A 24,767-nucleotide genomic window follows, 5' to 3' on the forward strand; every position below is an offset into this window, starting at 1 on the left:
TAAAAAAATGATATTAAGCAACATCTTTAAAATTGCAACATTCTTAAGAGATTGTAAAATTTATCATTGACATAAAAAGTGACAAATTTTCCTCTCACTTCATCTTAATGTTTAATATTCAATATAGTCAGTATTCAATGTATATGTACATAATTCAAAATAATTCTTAATAACTAAAAAATAATATAAGCTATAACACTCTGTATTTTTGAGTTATTTTCTAATAATTGTTTCAAAATACGTGCCTCCTAAATCCAACAAGATACTACCAACGGCATATTAAAAGGAATTGACAATATGACCAAGTGGGATTTATCCTAAGAGTGCAATTTGATTCATCATACAGCAATCAATCCTTATAATACATCACATTAATAGAACAAAGGGAAAAAACAAATAGTTGTCTTAATTGATACATAAAAGGCATTTGGTAAAATCCTAAACCCTTTTATTATCAAAACACTCAGGAAACACCACAGCATAGAAGGGAAATCCTCAACACAATACAGGGTAATTATGACAAACCCACAGCTAACATCAAACTCTGTGGTAAAGGAATCAAAGCTTCCCCCTAAGATTAGGAACAAAACAAGGTTGCTCATTTTACCACTGCTCTTCCATGTTCTACTGAAAGTTCTACCCCAAAACAAAAGGACAACTATTGTGTGTTTCCATTCATATGAATATGTGGAATAGGCAAATTCAGAGTCAGAAAGTAGATTAACAGTTATCAGGGTCTGGGGATGGGAGGAGGGGATGGGGAGTTATTGCTTAATGGTTAAAGAATTTCTGTTTGGGATGATGAAAAGGTTTTGGAAATAATGATGATGGTTGCATGCATCGTGATTGTAATTAATGCCACTGAGTTACACACTTAAAAATAGTTAAAATGGCAGAGCTCCTGAGTGGCTCAGTTGGTTAAGCGTCCGACTTTGACTCATGTCATGATTTCATGGCTTGTAGGTTCAAGCCCCACATCGTGCTCTGTGCTGACAGCTCAGAGCCTGGAGACTCCTTTGGATTCTGTGTCTCCCTCTCTCTGCCCCTCTCCCGCTCTCTGTCTCTCTGTCAAAACTGAACAAATATTTTTTTAAAAAAGAGTGTTTTAGACTAGGAAATTGCAAGTACAAACACTCTGAAGTATGAGTGCATGTTCCAGATGCAGTAGGGGGTCACAGTGTCTAAATCCTAGCAGGTGTGACTGGGGCAAAACACTTAATTCCATTCAGCCTTTTTTATTTTAATCTTTAAAGATTAAAAAAATTCTTAAAAATTTTTTTATTAAAAAAAATCTCAAGTTAAACAATAAAAATTAATTTAAAAAAATCTTTAAACAAATCGTAAGATAGGGATAATAATACCTACCTTTCTGGATTGTTGTTTGGATTAGAGATAATGTGCCTACTGCTGGGAATAGGTGGGAACTCAGTACTGGCAGCTGTTGTTACGACTCTTTTTATCTTCTCTTACTGAAATTAGGTGCAGCCCCAATGAGGAAGAGCAGGGTGGAGAAAGGGCAACTGAGTCTGAGCCCCAGAGTGTGGCTTCCAGTTAATTACTGGATTTTGAGTAACCATTGATAATCTCCAGATATACATTTAATCAAATATGAAATGAGAATGTTGGATTAGCTGTGAATTCTGAATCAGTCCGACATACAGTAGTTTCAGAAACTGGTGATGTATAAATAGTTCTGTGGACTTGAGAAATGGTGCTATTTTGTAAAATCTGTCTTTGGAGTCTAGAATAAAGATCTATGTCAAGGAAACTGTAAGAAAATCTGCCTTTTTTTTGTTTTTTTTCTACAAGCATTTTGAGAATAGATTGCCAAACTCAAGTTTTGTCTTTTTTGCTAAAGCTTCTGTGAAGAGGTGGTAAATCAGTTAATTTCTTCGTAATTTATAATGTGAAAGAAGGGAAGGAGAATCAGCATAGTGGTTTTTCCCTCCTGTGAAAAGTTGTTATTACATCACTGGTATATTTTAAAATCTTACTTTTAGAATTTAAGGAAATAAGGTATTTGCTGTGTAATTTATGTACTGAAACTCCTAGTACATTTTATCAGACTTTCTCTCAGAATGATAGCTAGAGTAATTTGGGGTACAGTTTTAAAAATTTGAGATGTATAGTTCTAATCTAGTTGATGTGGTACAGCAGAGTTCCAGAAGCAAATGTACTTAAAAGTGAAGTGTTACCTGACCGTCTGCTTCAGGCCACTTAGGTAGGGTAGTAAGCAGTTGCCCTATATGGCTGTTTTGATAGAGCACTTTTGTGGGTGCCTCCAGTAAAGGCATGTTCTTCTTCTTCTTGCCCTTGAAGAGATGACTTTATTTCGGCTTAGGTAAAATAATTAATATTCAGGATGGCAGTTCTAAAAAATTCAGTGCTTAAGATCTGAAATCATGCCATTTTTTAAGGGAGATATTCTTCAGAAATGATGAGGTGAAGGAGAAAGGAGAATATGGATGAAAGTGAGAATATTAAGTAGGTGTTTAACAAGGGAAGTTTCACTTATTTGGGGGGAAAAAAACCCTTACATATCCTTTTTCCTCTGAACTAGAAAATGGTATGTTACAGTACTTTGTTAGATAGGGAAAAATGAAACAATACCAGTTTGGTGACTAATTTGCATGTGAAACTAGCTTTAACAGATAATTTCTCTGGCTCTTCATCCTTGCAAAAACAAAACAAAACCAAACAAATGCTGTTAATGCTTCCTCATTTTTTATGCTACTAGGTATGCATAGGCAAGTTTTGCTCTAATACATTGAATTAATAATATTTAGTGTTCGTGGATTACAGGGGATATGAAATACATATGAAATGTAGTTTTATGCTCTTAATTCAGATGAACTCTTTCCATCTGCAAAGAGGTATACTTTTAACAGAGAGATTTTGGAGATTTCACACACCAGGGCCAGGAAATTATAGTCAGCTTCCTTTCAACTTGCTCAGATCATTAAAGTTGCCTTTGCTTTCTTCTCTCCGGATATTTTTTAATAAGTAAGACATTAAATTATCTGCTTTAAATTCCAGCTGCAGAGAAAAGACAATTTTAATGCATGATCAGGAGGGAGGCTCTATTATCTTTTTTAAAGAGTCAACTAGCTATTAAATTAAAGCCTACTTAATTTTTGTGAAAGGACCATTAGTTTGTAGATGAAGATGAGTATTCTAGGATGCAGAGATTTCCAGTGAGCCCCCAGCAGTGTATAGATCATCAGAAGATGCTTTTGAATCAACTAAATGTGTATGTAAATGTACATGTGCCCCCCCCCCTCCCCAGAAGGCCATTTATAACTCATTCTGAGAGATCCATGAACCCACAGCCATTAAGAACTGCTTTTTAAGGGCAGAATTTCATATGATTCTATTATGGTATATAGTTGTGTTAATACTGAATTCTAATAGTAGTCAGTTATGTGACCACATTATACAGAAATGATAATGATTTGATATTAGAAATGAGTATCTTGTAAAAATCCTGTATTATTTTTAGAAGAATTTGTGAAAGTTAAGTGCTAATATGAATACAGTGTTTTACATTCTTAAATTCTTGGGGCGCCTGGGTGGCTCAGTCGGTTGAGCGTCCAACTTCGGCTCAGGTCATGATCTCGTGGTCCGTGAGTTCGAGCCCTGCGTCCGGCTCTGTGCTGACAGCTCAGAGCCTGGAGCCTGCTTCAGATTCTGTGTCTCCCTCTCTCTGACCCTCCCCCATTCATACTCTGTCTCTCTCTGTCTCAAAAATAAATAAACATTTAAAAAAAATTCTTAGAAACATTTTTAAAAAACAATACAAAAGTGTATCTTTGAGGGAAATGTTCTAGGTAGAGTTTGTATGAGAAAAGTGTGTGTTATATTTTTTATGTATACATGTAAAAAATTATTATACTTAAGTGTATGGATCTCTATCTTATACTTCCTCTTTACTCCAAGGGTGTTTCTGTGACTGTGTGCACATGCATGTGTGTGTTTATGTTTTTGTAAAGGGGTGGTTTAGAACTTTTAAAGAGGTTTTCTGGCTAGCATAGTTGGTTGCCTTGAAGTACAATGATATAAAGAAATTGTAAATATTGATTTCTAGTGATTTAAGGAAAATGAACTTCGGTGTCATCTGTTTTTTATTTTACATAGTTCAATAGCCAATGATAATGGCTATACTTAGGAGACTGTTAGCTAGATTTTGCTTAAGTACGTAATAGAAAACATTTTTTCTTTTTCAGACATTTGTGATAGCCAGCTTCTACAGTTTAACTAGTGTTTTTTTTTTTTCCTAATCCTTTTATTTAGGATATTAAATTTGTATGGAATTTTATGGATTACAAAGTGCTTCTATATATGTTTATCATTTGAACTTTTAATAACCCTCTGTGGTAAGGGTCATCATAGTTTTAAGAAGGTAACCACTGTGAAGCTAAGATTTGTTACAGGACTTGTAGTAGTAAGTGGAGACATGACTCTATCTCCACGACTGTATTCTTTTCTTGCCTCAGGAAGATCATGTGGACTTGGGTTAAATCTTGTAAATATTTGGTTTAGAAGATTGTATTTTTCTTGTCTGGTCATGGTTTTATTTATTTATTTACTTATTTTAACGTTTATTTATTTTTGAGACAGAGAGAGACAGAGCATGAACAGGGGAGGGGCAGAGAGAGAGGGAGACACAGAATCTGAAACGGGCTCCAGGCTCTGAGCTGTCAGCACAGAGCCCGATGCGGGGCTCGAACTCACGGACCGTGAGATCATGACCTGAGCCGAAGTCGGACGCTTAACCGACTGCCACCCAGGTGCCCCATGGTCATGGGTTTAAAAAACATTCAAGTGCTATGGAAGGGTATAACCAGGAAAGCCAAAGCTGCCCCTTTCCCAGTGCCTAGTCCCTTTGTTAGATAAAACCACCACTGTGCTGCTTCTCCTTTCATCTTTCCAGCTGTCCTGTATGTGTATAGTTATGTGTATACTTCTGTATGTGTGTATCTTTGTGTGCACACAGATGAGCTCATATATGCACATTTTTCGTCAAATGACAATATTATTCATGTTTTGTGAGTTGCTTTATTTTACAACATATCTTAGACATCTTTAGAGAAGAAGCGTTTTAAAAATAAATACATGGTATTAAATATTAGAGGTCTAGATTTTATATTTTATTTTATTCTATTTTCTATTCTATTCTATTCTATTATTTTATTTTATTTTCATTTAACTTTGAGAGAGAGTGAGAGCATGAGCAGGAGAGCGGCAGAGAGAGAGAGAGAGAGAGAGAGGGAGAAGAGAATCCCAAGCAGGCTCTATGCTGTCACCACGGAGCCCGACACTGCCCAATCCCACCAACCGTAAGATCATGCATGACCTAAGCTGAAATCAAGAGTTGGTCGCTCAACCGATTGAGCCACCCAGATGCCTGGATCTGTTTATATTTTAAAGACATTTTCATCTTTCTTCTTTAAGTTTTTTAAATTAAATTCCTATTTGGAAACAAAAGAGTTCTAATATAATGGATTAGCAGAACATGGGCAGTGCATCTACAAAACATGCACAATGTATGAGATATTAGTATTTTACCTAACAGGCATATGAAAGGTGTTTTCTGCAGTTGAAATATATTTTAAACAGGTATTCATTAAAATAGAATAGAACTACACTAGCTAATTAGTACTTGTCAGATAACAGAGGATGTTAATGATAAGTCAGAGTTTCTCCTTTTTAAAGTACAATGGTGAGAAGTCTGAGGTCACAGTTTACTTTAAAATCTTTCTGGGTTTAAATTCATGAATGCTGATCATTTGGGAGGTCTAATTAGGCTATTTATTTTAGAGTTTGTAGTATTAAGGTTAAAAATTGTTGAAAATCAAAAGTAAAACTTTTTGCATAAAATAATGGATTTTCTAATTCAATTCTTAAGCCTTTCTCATTTGTCATTTGCTTATTCCCTTAAGGTTAGCTCCATATTTGATTACAACAAAAATCCTAAAACATTAAAATGAATTTTAACAAAACTATAATCCTTGCTTTGCTAAACTAATGATACATTTTGTAGGAATGCACATACAGTAACTGAAGCTCTCTCCATTTGAGGCATTTTTTTTGAGTTTAAGCTTTCCTTTAAAGTGAGATTTAACATTTAATAGATGCATATAAAATATGAGGAAAGACTTTCAAAGTATTTTGAAAGTTAAAAAAAATTTTGTCACAAAACCATCAGAATTATAGATGTTTATCAGTACATTGTTTATCCATCCCTGTGAGATTTAGTTCTGAAAGATGTAGAATAGTGAGGAGATCGGGATTCTTGTCTTAATCTACAACTCATTAGCTGGATGTGACCTTAGACTTATCCTCTCTGGTCCTTATTTTCTTATCTGAAAAATGAACATGTTTGAGTATATGATCTCTAAAGTCCTGTTTTCAGTTGTGAGATGCTAAGATTCTATGCAGTAAGTTTTGTAGTACTTGCACAGTTTATTTAATGAGGGTTTTATATATATATCTCCCTCCCCCACCACGTATTTGATTATTCATTTAGTTGTCCAAACACTTGAGTGTTTTTGGTCTTCTGTACCGGATGTCAGAAACATCTTAACTGAATAAGAGGGTTATGGACCTTGCATCGTGGGAAAGTGCTCAGTGGAGTAGAGGGACTTAAACAACTGTTATGTGATTATTTTATCCAGATATGATACATAACTAAGAAGATTGAGTAGTAGAATGAGAAAAGTAACAGAAAGAAGGAAGGTGGGTACCAAGAGAGTGGGTTAGTCAGAAAGAACAGCCTATACAAAGGCCCTGAGTGAGGATCTTGGAATATTCAAGTATCATGAGAAGGCAGAATTCCAGAGTGGGTCACAACAATATATGGCTGGTGAGATGGTGGGCATCCGATCATATAGTGGTTTCTAAACCATTTAAAGATTTTGGGTTTTATGCCAATCTGACATATATTACTTCCAATTAAGTTCTTGGCATTATGTGACCAAATAGATGTTAATGCTCATGAAATATGTGTTTTATATTAGAAAAACATTTTCTGTCAGTCACTACCCTACCAATGATGTCAGATTCCTGGCTTCTCCCTGTACTTTTTCCTTCTTTAATGGTGTTTTGAGGTATGATAACAAGATTTGCAAGGTCACTATAGTAAAAATTACTTAATGCCTATTAAATAAGTGTTTTTCTTTTTGGACTATCAATTTTTTCATATTTTCTCTGTCCATTTTCTACTCAGTAAGTATAACAGCTTGAGAATTTTGGATATACCATCTATTAAAACTTAACAAATTAATTCACTAGTCTTGTAGTTTACATTTTTGTTAGTCACATATTAATTTCTTATTCCACCACTGATTATAAGATATTGGCATATAAAAATCACATTTGTTAATATGCAAATAAGTTGCCTGATTTTTTTTTTCTTTTTAGGTTTACTGTTGATTATTAAAAAACACTTCTTGATGTTAAAAAACTCCTGTGCTGATTTCATTGATTTTTCTGTGAAAACTGGTTTGCAGTAGATGTATTCTTATTGGCTAAACCCAAAAGGAAATTGTTTAATAACAAAGGCTCACTCCTTTTAAGGCACTGTGAGAGAGTAGGTCACACACAAAAGGGAAATGACCCACTTGTTGATATCTGAGTATCCTGAGTAGGTTAAAAGATTTCAGGTATACCAAATGTGTTTTTATTTTTAGCGTGTTCATGCACAGATACTGATAAAGCCTTACCACTTTAAGTCATACGGTATTCTTCTCAGGCTGGCTGCCTCCTAATACTTTTTTCGGCAGATGGAGATAAATACCTGCTTTGTATATCAGTATACACTCTTAGCACTGAACTGTGTAATTCCTATTCTTGTTTGAATGGCTTCAGTATGCTCTTTTCAGAAGCTTAGAAATTAGAACAATGCATATTAAATCTCATTTTCAGCTCAATCTAATGAATGTTTATACAAACTAATACTGCCTATTATATGTTTATCTTTCTTATCCTCTGTGCATTTGAATTAATTTAAAAGCTATTATGATTTGTAATTCATGGGAACTGGATTCTAAGAACTGTTCATTTTTTCCCCTCTTTTCTTTAGATTTGTACTTTAATTTTACCAGTATTAATTAATTTATTTAACATACACTCTTTTGAGCACTCGCTATGAACAGAAGCCCCTTCAGTCGCTTGTATGGGATATGTAGGTAGATAAGACATTCTTAGTCCCAGGGATCTTACAGACTTCTAAGAGCATTACAAACATTAAGAAATCTTTGTAAATAACACACAAGTGAAAAAAAATTAAAATGCTGCATAAGTTGAGTTCAGAAGAAGGGTGAATTTTTTTTTCTCAGACAATCTAGGATAGACCACATAAGAAAAGAAGCATTTACAGTCCAGGCTTTAAAAGATAGATAGGATCAGCCATATGCAAAAGAGAACAATGCTATTTACTATTAGTGGGGGCTCAGGATAAGCAAAGAATGTATGTGAAAAAGCAGTAGGCATATAAGAGAATCTGATTTGTGTAGTATTGTATAGACGTATCTGGAAATAAAACAGGCCATGTTGGTGGGGATGAGATCTCTGAGGGCCTTTAGCAGTTTGTGTGTGTGTATATACATATAGTCAAATATAAGTTCATCTTTATAAATATAGTAAATAAACACATTGTTTTTCTTTCCTTAAAGAATTTTGGTTGTTATTCTATGTTGATTTTGTCCTAGAAGAAAAGTTTTCTTATAACCTTTTACTGAATTGTATTGCTAATGTTAAAGTAGAATTACTTTTGAAAAATTTTTTCTTACTAATGCTAATGTCCTGCTTTTAATGATGTATTCTATTTAAAATGTTTTCGTTATTAAATATTCATTGTTCTTAAGTTTATACATAAAAATAGAAAAATATTCATCCGTAGCACTAACACTTGTATTTAGTAGATTTCTTTTCATATATTATTTAAGATATTTTCAAGTAAAATAGCAAAGGACATGAGATAGGTTAGTTTTTGTGCTTTCAAGAGAATTTAGAACTGATAAATCAATGATTCCCTACTTCTGTGTATCTTCCTGTGTTAGTTTGATTAAACAACTTTAAATCTTAGACTAAAGTCGTAAGTTTTCATTTAAATCAGAATATATTGGTCTGAAGTTGAAAGCATTGCATATTTTTCAGTTTATAAAAGTAATTTATTCCAGAAGCAATCTTACTGCTTATTTTATTTCCCATTAAAACTGCCTAAAAACATGGTAAAAACATAAAGAATATTCAGTGAGGATAATTTTCTCCCATTTAACTATGAAGAGTTGTGTTTATTTAGCATTATCAACACAGACAATTATGTTTGCAGTCTCATGTAAAGAATGGAAAAAATGCAGAAATTTTCAGACTTAAAATATCTGAATAGAGCTAGAGATCTTAGAAAGGCAGTGTAAGGTCTATACTTTGATTCAATTTGTTCATGGAGGGCCTACTTTGGGCCAAGCTCTATAAATACAGAGCAGAATAACACATGACCCCTGTCTTCAAGGTGTTCACAGTCTTGTTTAATAGGTCTAAGTAGAGAATCCTTGGATTGACACGGGACCCTTTCTTGTATGTACAAAGCAAAAGTCAGTAATGCAGAAGGCTTCCATTTGGTGGAAATTAAGATTATTGAAGGAAGCTGCCTGAAGCCCAGGAGTTTTTATGTATCTTCAGATTTTGGTGTTAAAATTAGAAGAGTAGAATAATATATATAATGCATAAATATAAAACATGTTGAATGTATATGTTCCAGTATTTAGAAAATAAGGCGGTTTAACTAAAGAATGAGAGAGGCAGGAATAAATGGGAATTGGCTTCTTATTACCATTATAAACCTAAGTAGAAAGAAAATATTTTTTTCATATTAGTATATAAATGGAAATTTCTTATTTATTTTCATATTCTGGATTTATATGTACATACGTTAGCTTTGTGACAGTGTGGAGTTTTTACACTAATGAAATGTCTTTCTCAATGTAGTCTCTCAACTCTGATATTTAGTTTCATTTAAATTTCATTCTTATTACTCTTGGTTCATCTCTTGTCTCTTCATTATTTGTGCAAACTTATACAAATTGAGGTAAGCATTGATTTTTGAACTCTCACTAAATAGCAATTTTCAAGTGATTTAGTTGGTGTTTTCCTGGTCCATGAATTAGGACATTGCACTAGTCTATGGCTACATTTTTGATGCCCTTTCAGAGGAAATGATAGTCTCAATCTTATATTCAGAAAACATTAAACATGTGTAGGCTAACCTATAAAAAGTTTTCCATTTTATAGAAATCATTCCTGTTTTTAAATAATAATAAAAATAAAAATTTATATGACATTCAGAATTACAGATACTTTGATGATTTAAAACCATTTTTTTTCTATGTAGGACACCATTGCAGTGGCTGGATTTTCTGTCTTGTCAGCGTCTTCATCTACAGGCAGAGACGGTAAACATTGCTTATTTTTGAAAGCATTTGAGGACTTCAGATCAACTGTTTATGTAAGTGTGTAATTTTTAGTCTAATCATATCATGAGTTCAGGTGATAGAATAGGAGTAGTATTTCTATAAATCTGTAGATAAACAATTTAGTCTGAATTTTGTTAATTAAATATTTTAAGTTTAAAAAATAGAAATTCTTTTATTGGCTTTATGTTTAGAATCACTCCAGGTAGAAAAGAAAGATCCTTTAAAGTTAATTATTTATTAATGGAATTTTTAAAACTTCATAGGTACTCTAGACCTGATATTATTCTTTGCAGTTATACCATCAGACTCTTGATGGTGTACTTGATTTTGCTTTAAATTTATCAAGTGCTCCTTTTTAGGTAAAACTGATTTCCATTTATCTTACTCTTTATGAAGATGCCCATTCTCTCCCTCCTGCTTCACCCCTCCCCCCACAGCCTCTATTGTGTGTGCACACACACAGAGACTACCTGTTTGGTCAAGGCTGTCAGAGAAGTAGAGTTGGGCCAAGCCATGTGCCTGCAGGCCACTGTCTGCCTGTTTTCTCTGGTGTCCGGAAAGGCCTTGTATAGGCTAGGGGTGGTCCTGTGATATTTCAAATTGATAAATTAGACTTAAGCTAAGCTTAGACAACTTTACATGTGTCAGTCTTAATTTGTAAGACATAATTTTATGCTATTCTAGTGAATTTGAATATTATACAGTTAAGTGTGTAGCTTTATTGCAATTAAAGGTCTGCAATCACATTGGAGGTTATTTGTATACAAGTAAATCCTCTTTCTGTTTTCAGGTTTATGTTAAATCCGTAAGAGATTTTTCTACAGAATCAATGTCTTTGGTAAGATGACATGCAGTTTAATATAGAGTATGCACACATCTCCCACTCACACACACATAAAAATGCACACATGTATATGCATACATATATGTATTTTTTTGATCCATTTTATAGTCTGATTTTAAAATACTATCAATACAGTGGGAAAACATAATCTCTACATTTTTGATATCTAATAATGTTAAATTTGAGTTATGTATTTACCTGGTAATTAATACCTGGTTGTTCTATTGTCTGGAATATCTACTGATATTTTGTATAAGCGACATATACAAGAAAATTAAAATGGAAAAGAAGTTTTATTGTGTGAAGATAATGGGATAAATACTCCCCCCCCCTCCCACACCCTGAGAGAGATTGAGAGAGAGAGAGAGAATTTATCTTAGCACAGAGCCCAATGTGGGGCTTGATCCCATGACCTGAGCAAACTGAGTTGGACGCTCAACTTATTGGGCCACCCAGGTGCCCCCATCCATCCATCCATTTATTTATTTATTTATTTATTTATTGTATATTTTTTATTAGATTAGTACTACTTTCAAACCTCAGGCAAATTCTTTTGTTTCATCATCAGCTATATTTATAAGCAGATTATCAGGTGCCAAGTTGCGATTTGACAAATAATTTAATTTAAATTTTTTTTATTTAAAAAGTTTTTTCTTTAACGTTTATTTATTTTTGAGAGAGAGAGGTAGAGCACAAGCAGGGGAGGGGCAGAGAGAGGAGGAGACACAGAATCCAAAGCAGGCTCCAGGCTCTGAGCTTTCAGCACAGAGCCTGACACGGAGCTCAGACCCACAAACCATGAGATCCTGACCTAAGCTGAAGTCAGACACTTAACTGACTGAGCCACCCAGGGGCCCCTAATTTTAAGGATTTTATTATACTTGTGATACATTTTTTATTTTTATTTTTTTAGTATTTTATAAAATGTTGTTATAGCTGTAGGAAAGTTCCCATTTTTATATGTAAGGTACATGTAGCTGAGTGAGACTGGATAAAAGGTAATATATTGATGAAGTTTAATGTAAAGTTTACCTTCTACCTGTGTTCTTAAACCTTTTGTTTCTAATGGACAGAGTTCAGGGACTTTGTTTTAGTTAACAATGATTATGGGGTATAGATTTTATATTCTGAATAATACTATATGGTAGAATAATTTAAATTTGTTATTTAGGGAAACGGTAACCAATTAAAGGGTCGATATACTTTTTTAAAAGCATGAATTAGCCCCAGGTATTAGTATTTGTGAAAATTGTTTTAGATTGCTTAGCTTCAAATATTTGATACATCCATGAGCCTGTATATAAGGAAGAAGTAAACAAAAGAGCCTCTGAAATTGGCAAAAATGCTTTTTCAGAGAGCCCAGGTATTCTGAACTCTTCGAATATAACTTAGATGCTGTACACAATATACTGGCTTCTTTACATGGAAAGTCAAATTATAATCAAGAAGTTGTTTGTTGTCCATGAATTAACAAGCACATTACAGGGATGGCCGGAATGGTTGATGTCATTGAGCTGTGCTGGCCTACCCCATTCATCTATACGTTAGGGAGATAACTTTTGAAGATAATATCTTGGGTCTAGTTATTTTGTCAGCTGAGCACATATCTTCTCTTTTCTGTCCCGTATGCTGATCGTTATTTTTCTTTCATCATTGATGGGCTACACCTTTTTCTCTATCAAGGTTTGATGAGATTTCTAAGCGCTGCCTTTTCTTGTGTTGAACTGAGATATCAGTTTCCTTGAAAAAGTCAATTAACTTGTTTTGATTTGATTTTTAAAAGTTTAACTCAGTAGTGTGGTAGATAACCTTATTTCCAGTTGTGGATAGGATGGATGGGTGATGGGACTAGATGTCTGACTGCTTTTAAGGATTATTTTACTAATACGCAGACATGTCCTTATAAATCAGTTTCCCTTTTCTTTCTAAACTTCTGTGCAATTATTAAAGAAAATTTTTGTTTCTATTATTACCATTAAAAAATTTTTTTATTTATTTTGAGAGAGACAGAGACAGTGTGAGTGGAGGAGGGGCAGAGAGATAGGGAGAGAAGGAATCCCTGGCAGGCTCCATGCTGCCGGCACAGAGCCGGATGGGCTTGAACTCACAAAACGGTGAGATCATGACCTGAGCCCAAACCGAGGGTCGTAGGCTTAACTGACTGAGCCACCCAGGTGCCCCTCTGTTATTACCATTTTTAATGTCTTTATACCATTTATAATGAAAACCTGGCTTTATTTAGGCCTAAGTAAAATCTTTATAGTGTATAGGAAAAGGAAAAAGAAATATATATCACAAGTTTTGTTATTACTTAAGATTAAAATCCAGAACCCAAATCTCTTAAACTGCATTTCTTAGAATTGTATACAAATTGCATTATTTATAATCAAAGTTCTTTCTAAGAAAAACTGGGTGGTTTATATAGTAACCTTTATAAACTGTGTATATCCTTTTTTTCAGGCTATAGCCTCTTTTTAGACACTTAAAAGGAAAAAAAATGCAATTAGATGGATTTGTTAATTTAAAATTTTAATCAAAACATCATTCTAAACACTCTATATATTTACTGTCTTCTCTTTCTTAGGTTCCAACAACACATTATATATATACACCCCTGAATCAACTTAAGGGTGGTACAATCGTCAATGTCTATGGTGTTGTCAAGTTCTTTAAGCCTCCATATCTAAGCAAAGGAACTGGTAGGTATTAAAATTAGCGAAGATTTTAATGGACTGGAACTACTTTATTGGTTTCAGAAACATAGCTCCTTCAGTACCCTAAGTCTTAGAAGCTCAGTTCTGATTTATAATTGCCACACAACATGGATGCATATGTTTTGGCTTGGCTGTTTTATAAAATAAGTATGGTCTTAAGATTCCGAAGACTAAGTTAAGAAAAGGATGCTAAGGGGCGTCTGACTGGCTCAGTTAGAAGAGCATGTGGCTCTTGATCTTGGGGTTGTGAGTTTGAGCCCCACGTGGGGTATGGAAGATTACTTAAATAAATAAAACTTAAAAAAAAAAAAAAGATGCTAACCTGCAACATGACAGCATATGAAAGTATAAAATAGGCTAGGAAAGGTAACTATATAAACAAATGTAGAATATTTTAATATGTACCCCTGGTATATAAATCACTTCTAATTCTGGTTATAGAATTTAAAAAAGACAAAAGTATAAAAAAATAACTGCCTGTAAACACTTTAATGAATACACAATATAAAAAGATACAAATTACAGCATAAAGTGTATGTGAGAAGGAGTAGAAGTATAGTTTTTGTATGTGGTATTATCAGCTTAAGATAGGTTGTTGTAACTGTAAGATGTCTTATGTAAACTCCATGGTCATCACAAAGAAAATACCTGCAAAAGGAAATGAGAAAGGAATCAGAGTATATCACTACACACAAAAAAATCAATGAAATACAAAGGAGGACAAAAGTGCTACAAGACAGAGAACAGTTACCAAAATGGCAGTAATAAGACCTTTCCGATCAATAATTACTTTAAATGTAAAAAAAAAAATTAAACACCCCAAAGACATAGTACTTTGGTGGTTTTTGAAGATAATTAAGGTTAAAAAAAAAAAGATAATTGAGGAATAAGCTAATTAATTCTGTATAGTAATACAAACTTTTAAACAGAATTACATAGAAAAGAATAAAAAAACATGGATTTCAGTTTTCTGAGAGTTAATATGGTGAACACACCATTACACCTTTACCTTGGTTTAATTCAATTTGACTAAATTTAACAGTCATTAATCCATTTAATCTGAAACAACATTTGTAAAAGGCATCATTATTTATGTATCATTCAGAAAGCTCTGCTAGTTGAGTTATGCTTCACTGTCCACTGTAAGATGTAGTCGTATTTTAGAGATGTTAGAAATGCAAAATGGTGTTGTTGATGAAATCCTGTCTTTATCTGCTGCATGCCCGCCCCTGTGGCTCATGCTTAGAGACACAAAGATGTTCTCGTTGAGTTCATATTTACAAACTATTTTATTAAATACACATATGTACATTTTATTATTGTGGAGTGAACTTGAAGTGTACTCTTTCGTGGGGAGATGGGAGAAACATCTTATTTTCATGTGGTCAGAGTATTTTGTTAATGTAGACTGTGAAGACTTTGTGTGGAAACGACTGCGTGAAGACTGTTAAATCTAGAGAAGTTTGAAATCAGTGGTACGTAAGTCTGAAGAGGGATGTTTTATTGGAAACTGATGATGGGGCACCTGGGTGGCTCAGTCGGTTAAGCGTCCGACTTCACCTCAGGCCGTGATCTCATGGTTCATGGGTTCGAGCCCCACATCAGGCTCTGTGCTGACAGCTCAGGGCCTGGAGCCTGCTTTGGATTCTGTGTCTCTCTGCCCCTCCCCTGCTCGTGTTCGTTCTTTCTCTCTCTCTCTCTCTCTCAAAAATAAATAAACATTAAAAAAAAAAAGAAAACTGATGATTTCTGTTTTAGCAGAAAGGGAAATATTAAACATTAAGGTTGGAGCGAGAAGTTATTAAGTATTTATTTCTTAAATATTTTCATTTGACTTTACTTTCTCCCAAAGTCTGTGTTCCCGCGCCATCATACTGTTCAACATAGACTTGCATACTTCCACCTTGGTGATTTTTTTCTCATCTTCGGGTTTTGTTCCCCCCTGAATCTTAATATATGCCCATTCTGGGAATTCGCTTATAAAGGTGCGATGACTATGATCCTCTTCCAATTGCGGGTGTTTTCTGGTGGCCTCTAATTAGCCTGCTGAATTCAGGAATAAGCTATATTACTGCAAATAAAGGTCCACCTGACTTGATAGAAGGTATAATTTTAAAACTTTTTGCACTTGATAATGTTGCTAATTCTTGTCACTGAAAGTTTTTGCTAATCAGCAAATATATTCTAAAATAGCAAATGATAATGTAGAACAAAATGATAGCTGTTTTTATAACATTGATGACTATTAATTTTAAGTTATTAGACAGCATAATCATGTTTTTTTCTGACAGTGTTGTTAAGTCATATGTATATAATGAAAGCCTTGGGGAGCTATATTTATTATATATTCATATGTATTTTATATCTCTATCAGATATGTTTAGTTGGATCCAGTCCCTAAATAAAAAAGTCATGAGTAGTAATAAACCATTTGTTATTACAATGATAATATGTTTCTCTGTTTCTTCTGAGATACTAAATTAAAATGAATTCATCAATTTTATCACAACATATTGAAACTAAAGTATATTTTAAAGTATATTGATAATGTCTTTACTACTAGCAAGATGGTAAAGTTTTAAATGACCTATCTTATATAACTTTAGTTACACTTTTTATTTCTGTTGATAGAACTCATCCTTCAACATACTGCAAGAAAGGGAGTCAGACGAAATAGCACTTTTTGTGTTGAGGAAAAGATCAACTTCATTAGTATTACCACTGAGATGTCCCTGAACAATCCACAGCTGCACCTTTTTTATATTATGTAGAGCAACTTTATTTTGCAAATATGGGGCTGCAATCTTAAATACTACATCCAGATGTACATAACTAGTTCTGTGGAGGAAAATTACCTTTATGTAACTCAAATTTAGGTAAATGGAAAGAAGTTTATTCTGTTATATATCGTTTGCTAGAGTTTTCATTAAAATTTCTTTTAAAAATGTTAAATTTAGTGCCATACAGGCCATTTGATGCACTCTAGCGTTTGTACTTCTTGACTTAAAACTTCCTCTCCATAGTAATAATGATTACATACGACCTGTAGCACGCAGCTGTCTTCTTTTTGGTAGCAAACACTTCATTTCCCAAGCTTTATATTCAGTCTTGAACAAGTTGTAGCTTTTTATTCTTGCTGAAGTCTGTCAGTCCTGTTGCTAAAAGGACAATAGATACTTACATTCTTCTTCAATTATGATCACATTCATCATGAAAACTGAGAATTTCTGAAAGATTATGGAAACAATATCTATATTAAAAGATCTTTGTATCATCGGAATTGATTTTACTAATGACTCATCAGAGGTATGTAATATGTCCTCGTTTGTGTAGGCAGACAAGGTCATTGCTGCCTTCTTAGGAATTTGAAATTTTATAGCAGTTATCTTTGAAAGCCTCACATTTCCTTTTGCTTTAGAGAGCTGGCTAGACAGGTATGTACGTTTTTTTGCCTTAAACAGATAACATTGATTATATTTTTTTAGGTAACACTGATGAAGAAGTTTAATTTTAGCTTTGTCTCAGATTTTAAGAAATAGCGTACAGCTGTTTTTAAACGTGAGACACATTTACTCTGTTCTCATTGTCTGTTCTTGCTAAATATTATAAATGTATGCAGGCCATAAAACACTTGGAGGCTTAATAGTATGGGACTCATGCTTGCTTGTTATTGATAACATAATGTCTGCTTGCTCTGTGAGCAAATGGGAGAAGTAAAGGGAACCCTGTTTGTGCTTACTTTTCTAGTATTTGAGTCCAGAGGAAGGGAGAGGATAACCAAAATACTTATATCATGTTTTTGCTGTCCACCTCTCCTTTTTTGTCTTTTTCTTTTTCAAATTTTGGGACCCTGCAGCTCTCCGCCTTTTTGTGCCACATAATGTGGCACATTGCCTGTGGCTCCCTAGCCTATTACTTCAAGAATGCTTTATGTCCCTAACTTACTTGTTTTTCATACCCTGCCTCCCATCAAAATCCTCCATTTTTGGAAAGCAGTTTGATTAACCTCAATGTTACAGTGTTTCCAGAAGCAGACCTTTCATTTGCTGTTCATTATCTTATGAAAGGATACCTGTTTTAGCCAATAACTGAGTATAGAATCCGATTTCTTAGAGGAGTATCCAAAACATTGCACTTCTGAGAGCCCCTAATCTATTTTGCTTCTTTTAGTTCTTGTGATAGAGTGCTAGGACATAGGGCCCTGGGAGTTTCTCTTTTCCTGTAAAACATCCCAGCTAATGCTAGAATGCTAGTCGTGGCTGGGTAAAAATATTTTCACTTATAGGAATGAATGACTCGCCACGTATACAGTTATATCAAGTAGCATTATCGTTTGAATGTTTTTGTTTCGTGGGAGTGATAATTGTTGCAGTTAAATGATTACGTAGTTAGTGTCTTTTAATTTTTTTAAAGCGTTAAACTCCTTCATATTTTACATTAAAATGGTTAAAAAATAATTTAATTATTGAATAATAACTCATTGGTGTTACATAATATCCAGAACACTGCTGATTCATCAAAGAGAGATTAAAGCATGTAGTACAATTTAAAATTACATGTATGTTGAATTATATTTTTTATTTTATTTTTTTACTGTTTTTAATGTTTGTTTATTTTGAGAGAGAGAGAGAGAGGGCACGTGCAAGCAGGGGAGGGGGAGAGAGTGAGGGAGAAAGAGAATCTCAAGCAGGCTCTGCGCGGGGCTCAAACTCATGAACTGTGAGATCATGATCTGAGCCGAAATCAAGAGTTGGATGCTCAACTGATTGAGCCACCCAGGCACCCCTCCCCTTTTGTTTTTAAATTTATAATGCATCTTTGGGAGTTTTAACCCTTTTGCTGTCCTGCACCCTTGTGCAAACGAAGACCGCTATAGAGCTTGTCCTACAAAAATGCACATGCATGCCTAAAGACTTAAACATGCCATGTGGAAGTTCACGCCCCCGTTCTTTGAACCCCAGATTGCAAGCTCCTTATCTGTGTTACGTTCATATGTTATTTGAATATTCAGCTGATATCAAGACCACAGCGTACGTTTTTGGTTTAATGTATGGCTTTTAAAATAAATAGCTTTTTGGTTCACTCATCTGTTCCCTTATTCAGTAAACTTTAAGTACTTTCTATATGCTGTGTATCATATTAGACATGGAAAATTCAAACATATGTAAGTCATTGATTCTACCCTTGAGGAATGTTTAAGACAGATAATAATTACAGTACAATGATTATAATTATTTATGATTTCACTTTGTTTTTAGTCTTTCCTTAATTTATGAAATTCCACTTTTATTCATCTACTTTATTGTTGGAGGTGTAAGATAGAATCTTCATTGTAAAACACACCATGCTTTTGAGTTTATATGTTAAAGTTGAATAATGGATTTACCTATTATAAAGGCTGGAGGTTGTGGATTGGGCAGGCGTGGGGTTTTACATTTCCTAAGAACTAAAAAATAACATCAAGTTGAGTGAGGTAAGACTCTTCTCAAGTGTTTGGCTATCCTACTTTCGGGATCAGGAAGGCATCTAGGGCATGGTTAGTCATCACTTAACCTCTTTAACAATTTGGAAAGTTGAGCTACACCTCTCTTCAAAACTATTTCCAGCTGTTTTGTCCATGCCAGTAAGAAGTAGGTTTCCACTCAGACAGTGAAGGTGGAGAAAGAGGTCACTGAACCTTTGTATTGCCTGCTTGCTTATATTCAGGAATGACTATGATGAAGCTTGAGGCCTCTATCTAGCTTTCTATATATATCCTAGAACTGACTCTATCTTTTATGACCTTTTCCTCAAACAAATTATTAGCCTGCTTATTTAGAGAATTATCCTTATGTTTCATTAGTTTATGATTTGAATTGCTTTAATTGATCATAAAAATCAGTACTGTTTCTTCATTCTTTCTTAAAACTTAAGTTACATTCTTTTATTCATTCAACTAAAAAATTTCTTTGCCAGCCCTGTGTAGCCTTGTACTGGAGTTGGTTGTTGTCCATAGTGGTAAAATGATAGAGTCTCAGAGAGTTTTTCCTGAGGGAGATGAGGAAGACCTGAATTGAATCAATTCGCTAAGGCACAGTTGTATGCTGTAACTAAAGAAACAAACAAAATGCTTTGGGAGCAAGAATGGAGAGATTAATGCCAACAGGGGAAAGGCTACTAAGAGATACGGCATTTAAGCTGAACTTTTGAGGATAAATTGGATTTTGATGGATGAGGAAGAAGAGGCCAGCATTGCAGGTGTTGGAATAGCAATAAAAGTTGTCAGACTTTTATAATGAAAATGTGAACTTTCAATTTCAAAATCTAACTGCTGAAGAAGTTAAATAAATAATAATTTTAAGAGCTGGAACATCTGCAGTATGTTGATGCATAATTTTATGCTCTTGTAGCAGTCTTTTTCAGGGATCATTATTAAAGACTTATAATACTTCTGTTTTATACACTTTGTTTATATTCTAGATCAAAATTTAAAAAGTATTTTTTTGTATTTAACTTTCTGTATGTGGTAAAACTGATTGTTTTATGTATGTAATGAGCAACTTTATTTTTATGATAAAACTATAATACAGTTGGCAGTAGGTTTTTGAAAGATTATGTATTCAGAATTATTACAAATAAAATGTTTTAAGTGGCCATCAGTGGAATGCTTTGCTACATTACTTATCAGGTCAAGTGGATTCTAGTAATATTTAAGTCACAGATATTACTTTCAAGTTATAAATTGCTTTGATTTCTATCTGCATTTTCAAGATCTTTTTCAGTGTACTACTTTTCTTCCACTTTACCCTCATTGATTAACATAATCAAAATATATTTTCGTTTTCAGTTTGGTTGTCTTTTGTCAGCAATTTCTGGAAGCTTCTCATATATTAGTGGTATTAATCTCTTTTTTGTCCTAAGTGTTAGATGCTTTTTCCAGCTTTTTAGTTCTGGTGCTGATAGTTTTCAAAACACAAATGTTTTAACATACTTCTGGAGTCATGATTTTGTTTGGAAAGGCTTATTCATTGTAAGATTCGAAAAATATTAGTCTGTATTTTCTTAAAATTCTTTAGTTTTTTTTATTAAAGTTTACTTAGAGAGAGCATGTGCACAAGCAGGAGAGGGAGGGAGGGAGGGAGAGAGAGAGAGAGAGAGAGAGAGAGAGAGAGAGAGAGAGAGAGAATGAATCCCAGGCAGGCTCTGCGCTGAGAGCATGGAGCCCAACATGGGGCTTGATTCCCTGAACAGTGACCTGAGCTAAAATCAAGATTCGTGGACGCTCAACCGACTGAGCCACCCAGCCCCTTAAAATTCTTTAATATTTTTAAAAACAGATATATTGCATATATTACCCGGAATTTTGTTTTGTATGTGGTGTGTAATGGTCTGACTTTTTCCTGGTAACTTTCATGTTGTTTCAAAATCATGTATTAAATAATGTGATGTGTGAGTCACATATAATATGTGTACTTGTATATAGAGGTCTGAGGAGCAACGCCTAACAGAACTCCAGGTAAATTTTCTTCTCCCAATATGTGACTCTGTGATGGTTCTCCTTAATTAAGAGGAGGCCTGTTCGGCTGTCCAATTTTTAATCATTAGGCAGAGTATTTGCTACAATCTCCACGTGAACTTTTTGGAGATGTTTGGGTTGGTAAGATTCTTTATCTCCATTCTAAGTTTTCATATAATAATACAGTCTTCTTGTTAATCTTAGTTTTTGGTTTCTTCATTTATCATTTTAGTATTTTTTAAGACTTGCAGGAGTATGTTGCTTACCTCTACAATATTCATACTAATATGCTTTCTTTCTCTGTACTACCTTTCTGGACACTTCATATACATAGACTCATATAACATGTGGTCTTTGCTTCTGGCTTCTTTCACTTAACATAATGATTTTGAGGTTCATTCATGCTGTAGCATGTATCAAAATGTGTAGTCAGTCGTAGCATGTATTTTTATTGCTGAATATTAATACACTTTGATAGTTATTTTAAAAATTATTGTTGTGCCTTTCTTATTTTAAATACAAATGCTGTGAAGATAGAGGCCATTGCTAGTCTTAGTATAAATCCTTACACCTAGGTATACCATTTACTGTGGTTTCTCAATATGTGGGGTAAAATGTAAAACTCCTCCAGATGTAATTCCAGAATGACACTTAGGAACTCACAGACTATCAGCTTACATACCTACCTACCTAATTCGTATTTAATCTGTATGTGTACTCATACAAGCATGTGTATCTCTAACATAATGTTTATGCTTTCTCTCCTGTCTTTCCTTATCTTTACCAATATGATTAAAACATGAGGGAAAATTAATGTAACTTCACACCAGCATAATTAAGGGAGTGCTATTATATTTTGTATAGTAAAACAGATAAACTTGTAAAACAAGTAAGATTGTAGCATATAATATTGTGTTGATTTAGCGATTTGCCTTTTATAATTTTTAGTTGGGTTTTCAGTAATAAACTTTTATAGAAATAGAAACTTACTGAAATATTGGTTTATAAATAGTACTGTAATTGGTAAAAGGAGATGAAATAACTTTCATGGAGGAATTTTTTTTGTGGATTGTGTAATTTATGCATGTATGCTTCTTTGATTAGATAAACTACCAGCTTCCTCTTATTATAAAACTTCAAGGCAGTTTACACTTAATCATATTGATGAAATTAGGTGAGTTACTCAAGATTGCAGAATATAGGACCTAGTTTATCATTTGTTATCTTCTCCAGATTTATATCAGGTTACGTGAAGTTAGAGTTAAAGTAAATACTTAGTCAACAGTTTACATATGAAGTCTTGCTAAAGCATTAAAGTCAAGACTTTCTCAAAAGTTTAAATATATATTTTATTATTTTAAAACATTTTAAGGAATTTGTATTTATTTTTATATTAGCACCTAAATGTACTATGTAGGTAAGGTAAGAATACTGATTTATTAAAGTTCTTTCTACTCTTCCTATCTTTCCTGCTGGTGTTAGCTATCAAGAAAACAATTATCTTTTGGCTTTGTAGCTTTATTATTAAAATATGAAGTTGTAAGTTGTAATTTCACAAGTTATTTTTCCTTCATTTGAGAATGAGCCAAAAATGAGGCATGGGGAAAATAAGTACTTTTATTATACAATCATTTTTGATGGATTATTTGGTAAGACACTTTGAAGCAGGAAAATAAAACATTTAGCAGTTTGCCTCGTTAGTATTTGTTAAAATGGGTAGCTTGGTTTCTAGTCATGTCATAAATCAAGTGCTATTTGAAAGAACCTTTTGAAAGCTATTTAATATTTCATTTAGATTGTTGTTTTTATTGCAATTGAGAGAAAATTATTGGACAGATTTTTTTAAAAATGTCTTTTGTTTTCTTGAATGTGAATTTTTGTTTTCTTTCTTTGTTAATAACATTTTATTAAAGGGGTGTGCTTGGGTGGCTCGGTTGGTTAAGTGTCCAGATCTGGATTTCAGCTCAGGTCATTGTCTCAAGGTCCTGGGATTGAGCCCCGCATTGTGGTCCGTGTAGGGTGTGGAGCCTGTTTAAGATTTTCTCTCCCTCTCCCCTTGCCCCTCCCCTGCACGTGCATGGGTGTGTATGCTCTCTCTCAAAAAGTAAGAAAAAATAAAATATGAACACATGGTGGGTCTGTTTGGCTTAAACTTGCTAAAAGTCACAGATGATACTTTAAAAAGAAAATATATAAGCCAAGAGAAAGAGTAAGGGGGACACCTGGGTGGCTCAGTCGATTAAGTGTCCGACTTTTGATCTCACCATTCGTGAGCTTCTTTGAGATTGAGCCCCGCATCCGGCTCAGCACTGGCAACACGGAGCCTGCTTGGGATTCTCTCCATGTCTCTCTCTCTCTTTCTCTCTCTCTCTCTCTCTCTCTCTCTCTCTCTCTCTCTCTCTCAAAATAAACAAACTTGAAAAAGAGAAGAGTAAGGAACAGGCACTTAGCATATGATAGCTCAGATATGTGGTGCACAGTGTGCTCCGTTTGAGGAGATGCCACTTTCATCCACATGGAACCACTTACATGAAAACATGCGGGTGTGGAGATTTCAGGCCCCCCAGTCAAGTCCTGATGCAGCTGGGGAGCACTCTTCTGCATAAATCTGTACCAGCATGTGGCCCCATTTCATTTATGGACTCAGAACTCTGAGCAACACCTACACACCTGGCAGACACACACCTGTTGCGATGCTCTTTGGGCATCCCCTGAGGTTTTCTCTCTCTCGGCCTCCATTCCCACTCCAGCTCTAAACCTGACACCCTAACCTCCCTCACTCTGAACCTGATTTCTAGGGAGCCTGGGAGGAAAGGCCTGGAGAAGGAATGTGTACATTGCAAGTGGCATATCTGTTCCTCTTCGGGTTTATGTGAAAAGACTGGAATGCAGATGCACGTGTAGGTGCAGTGAAGACTGCTTCTCTCATGGGCTCAGTAAAATTCCTCTGGAAAGCTCTTCAGGTTGTGTAGTATTTCTTTTTGAGAAAGGGGGAGGCTTTTTTCTAATTTGCAGGAAGGCACTGCAAAAGCTAGACCCTATAGACGATGCGCCTATGCAGTGTTTCTCAGGACTCAGAGTGGAGTCCTTTGTAGCCCACCAAGTCATTTTTTAGAAAGCTGACATTTTCTTAGGAAAAGTAAAACAATGAGACAGGTTCCAATATTTTGAGGTTTAGATTAAGGCTTTTTGAAATTAATATTTTGTTTTTTTCATTTATCCCTCAATATTGTGTATGTGCT

The 24,767-nt window shown here is 34.3% G+C and overlaps 1 protein-coding gene across 4 annotated transcripts in view; it reads left to right on the plus strand.

The window, feature by feature from the left end:
- POT1 (protection of telomeres 1) overlaps positions 1-24,767 on the plus strand; it is a 78,582-nt gene that overhangs the window by 13,509 nt on the left and 40,306 nt on the right. For all 4 annotated transcript variants that reach the window (XM_015067295.3, XM_015067296.3, XM_015067297.3 and 1 more), the window contains 3 exons: positions 10,391-10,504; positions 11,263-11,310; positions 13,901-14,015. In XM_015067295.3, coding sequence (XP_014922781.1) covers positions 10,391-10,504; positions 11,263-11,310; positions 13,901-14,015 — 277 coding nt within the window. The remainder of the gene's footprint in view (positions 1-10,390; positions 10,505-11,262; positions 11,311-13,900; positions 14,016-24,767) is intronic.

This window comes from Acinonyx jubatus, chromosome A2, assembly GCF_027475565.1.
Source record: "Acinonyx jubatus isolate Ajub_Pintada_27869175 chromosome A2, VMU_Ajub_asm_v1.0, whole genome shotgun sequence".
NCBI lineage: Eukaryota > Metazoa > Chordata > Mammalia > Carnivora > Felidae > Acinonyx > Acinonyx jubatus.